We start from the raw sequence: 6,248 nt of genomic DNA, 5'->3' as shown, positions 1-6,248 counted from the left end.
ATCCATCACCTGTATTATTTTCACAGCTCTGCAGGAGTACATTACTTTTCCGTACATGCGTGTTATACTCTCCAGCTTGTAACTATACCAAGACGGTACTTCTTCTTCTCAATTTTATATTCTTCAGCTTGTGTTGTTGTTTACGTGCATTGAATTTTTCAGAGGATTTACCATACCTAATCAGGGTTATAAATGACTAAGTCCAAGTATTAAAGTATTTTAATTCTACCGCTAATCGTCTTCACCTTTTTAGCTGATACCGACTGCACTCTATCACTTTCCTCTGGTACAGCCAAACGAATCAACTTCATTAAGTACGCGAGGGTGACATTTTACTCGGCCACCCATCGATCTTTTAATGCGCGAAGGTGGGACTCTCCAGGATGTTTGGTTTAGTTACTGCGTTAGTTGAACTTGGATAGACAGTCCAATAATGCAAATTATGCTTTCCTCAGTTCAAATTGGAAGTTCAGACGGAGTGCACGGTTCTGAATTTCATGGTTCAAACACGCTCATTATCAGTTTTCCCGAAAATCACTCAAGACTTCACTATTTTGCAGACCTGAAGGATCATGATTCGATACGCACTACTGTTGGTTGCGTTCGCGTACGTCGGCAGAGCGAATACGGTTTCGGCCGTCAAGGTCGCTGGCATGATTTATGCCACCGGCAAACTACCAGCAGGCCCCACCGAAATGAAATTCGTCTCCTCCCAAGACTCTACCAATCCGGACAGCAAACGGTTCCTTCGACATGAAGCTGTAGTCACCAGAAAAGATGACATTGATGTCAATTCTACCGAAGAGCGAGCTATTATTGGCTCGGCTTTGAAGAACGGCGTGTTCAAAATTCTTGCATCGCGTGGCATTCTCCCGCAGACGATCTATGCGAAATTAGGCATTCGTAGTGGCAAAGCTCCCGCGTTTGTTCACTGGATTTCTAACAACTATCAAAGATAGTTCGCTACTCATGGCCCCAGGGTTGGATAAATGCTGCCCGGGCATGTTATTGAGATAGAAACCATGCCTTCTGTCATACAGATTTATCCCACGTTTTAGTCTTTCTTCAAGAGCCGTGCTAGCACAAGAACACGAACGAAATGATTGGTTTTGCGACATATTTCAAAGGTTTTCTAGAAGCAATTCTAACATCGCTTATTAAAAAAAATGTCAAAGTTCTTTGCTGTATAGTATTGGCTTTGAAATAAGAGTAAAAAAAAGCCTCTGGTCACAAACTACAGAAGTATTGGATTGCAAAGATGGGTGTCCGAAAAGCAAGGCTAACTTCTAGAGTCGATGGGTTTAAATATGCAGATTGCACTAGTTTTTATACTGGCAGCACTTCTCGTACTAAGTAAACGCAAAGCCCAACATGGCTTAAATTCAATTGCACCATTGTATTTTCTACGCAATTCCTACGTTTGCAATTGTAAATGTAGGAGTTTCGGGGTCTTCAGGGAATAGTTTTAGCAGATCCTAAGTATCTGTTTCAAATATTTAGATAGAGTCACAAAAGGGAAAATAAATGCTAGAATGATCATCATCTTATGTATTTTTACTTTAAGTATGCATTTCGTTCTCACCTTAGTCAGCACCACTAGCCCAATCTGTCTAGTTCGTCCGACAAGGCGTCGCGATAATTCTCGCGGATCCATCCCAGCATGTCCAGACTTAGATATTCCACAATTTTAACAGCTTTTGTACACCCTCCCCGTTTTATTCGATGTAGGAACAAAACAGTCTCAAACGACAGGGAAAGTGCAGCATTTTCCATTGCGAAGGCGGGAAACTCTTCACTGTAATGCACATGTAGCCATTTGATGACATCTAAGTGGCCGTGCAAAGCGGCTTTGTAGATCGCTGTGCTTGTACAGCCTTCAGAGCGATGCTCGTGTAGCCATTTGACAAGGTTCAATGCTCCACTGGACGCCGCACCATCCATTGCTGCAGTGGTGCATCCTTCGGATCTGTGATCGTTGAGCCATTTCACGACTTCAAAATGTCCGCCACGAGCAGCTCCGTCCATAGCACTTACGGTACAGCCTAAACCACGTGCATGCAGCCACTTTAGAATATCCATATGACCGCCAGAAGCAGCACCATCCATCGCGCTCGACGTCCACTTTATCTTTACGTTTTTGTAAAGCCACTGGACAACTTCAAAGTGTCCATTTCGTGCAGCAAGACTCATGGCTTCTGTCGTGCATCCTTTATTTTCATTCTCAAAAAGCCAACGTAAAACATGTAAATGGCCATTGGCGGCCGCTCCGTCCATTGCTGCAGTTGTATAACCAGGCTTGGATGGTTCAGTGTGCAGTTCCATTTCTCTCGGTGACGAGGGGTAGATCGGGTCCGGGAATTTGCGCAGGCGTCTTCTTTTATTTAAATTCTCCTCGGAAAAGTCTTTTGCAGCTTGATGTAGAAACTGTTGGACTTCGAAGTGGCCATTACTCGCAGCGGCGTCGAATGCACTTTCATTTACGTAAGTATCGTCATTACGAGACCAGAAGAGGTTGAGTGTTGGGTCGTTGCTATACGTCTGATAAAGCCACTGTACAACTTCGAGAAGGCCTTTTTGAGCGGCGAGGAACATGGTTCTGCCTGAGACCATCTTCGGTTCAAAATTTAGCCCAAGGTCTTTAATAGCTCGGATGGTCTGGCGTTGTCTTACTTGCTCAATTTCTTCATCTTTAGCATTGAGAGGCCCGCCAACACGAGCGTGTAGATACTTGGCAACTTCCAGATGTCCGTTCACAGCGGCACTGTGGATTGCAAGACTTGCTTCACCACCCAAACTGGTGCTATGTCTTCGAGAACTTCTCTCATCATCGGAATTATAGCCAAAAGGGCTACTTTCGCCGTTTTCGTGGTCACTTGAAGTCTCAATACTCCAGTCTCTATCAATGATCCAACGCACTACACGCATCTGACCAGCTTCTGAAGCTCTCAGCAGCAACCCAACGAAGTCGTCTTGTACGAATCCTTCATCTATCAAGAACTCAAGCATGTTAACATGCCCATTGGCGGCGGCTTCATGCATGCCTCTACAGCGTGTCATACTTATTCTTTCCAACAGCCACCTTAACAAGTCTACCTCTCCACTTGCAACAGTAGCCTTTAACGTTTCTTCATTGTTTCTCGCATCACTCCCTGCCTGTTCGTATAGCCACATAACGATGTCTCTATGACCGGCAGTGGCAGCTTTTGCAGCGTCTTCGTAGCCCCAGTCGACACAGAAGTTCTTCCCCTCTTCAGTATCGTCCTCGAAGTAGTCTTCACTTTCAAGTGAATTGAGATTGTATCCGTTATCGAGAAAATATTGGAGAATTTCTAAAGTCCCGATAGATGCAGCTTCCTCCAAACATTGTTGGGTTACCATGAAACCAGGTAAATGGTCGCAAAGCCAGTGAACCATCTCCACATTCCTCAGTTTAACAGCTTCCATAATAGAGAATGTGAACTGGAAGCCTCTGTAATGAGTTTCTGTATGCAGGAGATTGCGAATAGACCACGAGGAATCCGAAGAAGCTGCGACTTCGAGGGAGCTATCCCAAATACGGTCTAAGAGGCGAATGGAATTGAAACGACAGGCTTTCTTGATCGGTAACTCCACTGATGAATCCAGGAAAGTCGATACCGACTCGACAACGTGAGCTAGAGACTCGAGCCCAGGCTTCGAGCAGAAGACCAACGTCACAGCAAGCAGCGAGTCAACGGAAGAAGTTGCCATCGCGACACTTCTTCAGGTGCGTTGAATAGAAAAGAGCGTTCAGTTATTTTTACAAGCTTATTTTCAAATAAATAAGAAATCTGTTTCATTTAAAACAAAAATACTGTTCTGAGCTCACAAATTCATTTCCGAAAACAGAAAAGAACTTTCAATAATAAAATAATAAAGAATTTCTAGAAGAAAAAAAACGAAGCCACAACGACTAAAAAGACGTCAAATACGAAGTGTATAGCCGTCGCAGGAGCAGCCAAGCTGTAAGGTTATACGTCCCATTGCTATTGCAGTGATTGCGAAAACTACAGCACATATTCATCAGCACACAGTTTTCAAATTGGAGCCTTTCACCTCTCTTCGTCCACTTGACCATTCGGATAGCATTCTGCCAGCCACTTTCGAATGTCGCGACTGGGTGAGTCCCAGTATCTATGTCCTGTTGGACACTCCTTTTGCCTGACACTGGGCAAGATCAACACCGTTTCAAACTTTCCCTTCACAACTGCGTTGTTCATAGCAGTGGAGCTTCATCCGTTTGCGTTACTGTCATGCAGTTATCGAAGCACTCTCAAGTGCCATTTCGAGCAGCATTGTTGATCGCTGCCGCCGTGCATCCCTCCGACCGATTCTGTTTAAATTACTTCATAACATCAATCTCTCCACTGCCAGCAGCGCCATCCATCACCTTCCTAGTGCAGCCCTTCAGATCGGTAATCATTCAACCACTTCATTATTTCTAAATGTCCACCTTGTGCAGCTTCGTCCATAGCTTTAGTCGTGCATCCATCCAATTTTCGTGTAGCCATTTGACTACATGAAGGTATCCATTTCTCGCAGCTAGTGTCGGGGGGGGGCTGAGGTACAGACTCAAATTGGTTGTACGACTATTCCAATGGATAGCGCCGCCATTTGGAAGTCGTTCGTTGGTACATCAGAACCGGAGAGAAGGATGTACGAAAGATGGTATGGACGAGGTAATGTGGTTTCAAAGCGATAGTCGGCATCTTCGTATTCCTCACCGTCATGGGCGCTCTCCTCGCGATCTTTCTCAAGGATCCATCGCACAATAACCAAATGACCTTTTCCCACTGCCTTCACCAGTGTACCAGCACTAATTTCGTCATCATAGTATTTATTCTCATGCATCCATTTGAGCATCTCGTAGTGCGGCTTGTTGCTCCCCTGCTGCTCGTCATCGGTTCAATTTCTTCATCAACCACTGGACTAACTCGATATCTCCACGCCCTACGGCCATTTCCATCGTCTCTTCATCGTCTATAGAGCTGATATTTGTCTCATCGCACAGCCATTTTACGGCATTCCTGTGTCCAGCACGAGCTGCGTTGGCAGTCATGCCGATCCCAGTGGGTTTCTATTATGTCAGTACTCTTACGCTTCGTCTTCACTTCCGTTGCTAAATCCACGGCGTTTGTATCATTTTTGAAAGGAATTGGAGGATATCCAGCTCCGGCATGCGCAGCTTGTTGAATATCGCGTTGGGTTACCTTTAAACTGGGGGAAATGATCGAATATCCAGCAAACTATGTCCAAGTTTTGGCAGATTAGCAGCTTTAACTAGTGACAGAGTGAACTGGAATCTCTGATAGTTGTTTCGGTTCGTAGAAGGTTACGAATAGACCAGAACGTCCTGGTGTCTTTGTCCAGATCCACATTACTCGCCCAGATGCGGTTCAATAATGCCAAGGAGCTGAATTTGCACGCTTTTGCAAAGGAAAATCAACGGACGAGTCCAGGAAGGTGACACTAGCTCACGATCACAAGCGGAGGCGCCATCTTGACGACTGATGTGATCGTCGCTGACCGAAATTTGTTGCTTTTTCACCAAAAAAACTATTAACAAAACCAAGTACTCTTCAAGTAATGATTTTTTTCTCAGGTTATCTAACGCTCTTAACACTGGCCATTCCAGCTCATTCACTGGGTCCGCTGTTTATCCACTGGACCCGAAATGAACGTCGTTGTGGCACTGGTCGAACGGACTTCTCGCTTCTGTAGAATCGCCCCGCACTACTTTCGTTTACCATCAACTAAAGGAATGGTCTACACACCAAATCCGCAGCCCGTCTCGGTCAAGTAAAAGTTGTGCAAACCCCTGTACTGGTAATGCTTACCATCGTGGCTGTTGACGCTGCTACAAGCATTTTGCATGTATGCTTCGACGAGAGTTAGCACGGAGGTAGGAACACGAATTGGCCGACTCAGAAATGCAAACTTCCATTCCCATTCGCTTTCCATTTTAGTACATGTAAGGCCTGGGTCCGTGCGTAGCATACCACCTATTGTAGCTGTGGTAAAACCGGTTGTACAAAGCATTAGCTCTGCCAGTGCGTACACCCAGTTGCACGGAGACCGTTTGCGGCCTAACGCCAAATGCTGCAAGAATCTTATACAGAGCATTCTTCAAGGGCGTACCGATAAACCCTCGCTCTTCCGTAGAGTCATTATTCACAACTTCTTCCGCGGTGGTCTTCGTTTCTTGGCGAAGGAACCTTTTAGTCTCCTGG

The 6,248-nt window shown here is 45.2% G+C and overlaps 2 protein-coding genes across 2 annotated transcripts; one reads left to right on the top strand and one right to left on the bottom strand.

Annotated features, from left to right (window-relative positions):
- Nucleotides 1-572: 572 nt before the first annotated feature.
- PPTG_24335 (hypothetical protein) lies at nucleotides 573-959 on the top strand (the record flags this gene model as incomplete). The annotated part of the gene is made up of 1 exon (XM_008916484.1): nucleotides 573-959. One exon carries the CDS (start codon nucleotides 573-575, stop codon nucleotides 957-959), a length of 387 nt encoding a protein of 128 aa, XP_008914732.1.
- A 637-nt stretch (nucleotides 960-1,596) lies between these two features.
- On the bottom strand, nucleotides 1,597-3,729 carry PPTG_18367 (hypothetical protein; the record flags this gene model as incomplete). The annotated part of the gene is made up of 1 exon (XM_008916463.1): nucleotides 1,597-3,729. One exon carries the CDS (start codon nucleotides 3,727-3,729, stop codon nucleotides 1,597-1,599), a length of 2,133 nt encoding a protein of 710 aa, XP_008914711.1.
- Between the last annotated feature and the right edge of the window lie 2,519 nt (nucleotides 3,730-6,248).

This window comes from Phytophthora parasitica (assembly GCF_000247585.1).
Source record: "Phytophthora parasitica INRA-310 unplaced genomic scaffold supercont2.84, whole genome shotgun sequence".
Taxonomy (NCBI): domain Eukaryota; phylum Oomycota; class Peronosporomycetes; order Peronosporales; family Peronosporaceae; genus Phytophthora; species Phytophthora nicotianae.
This window is presented reverse-complemented; position numbering and strand designations above follow the sequence as displayed.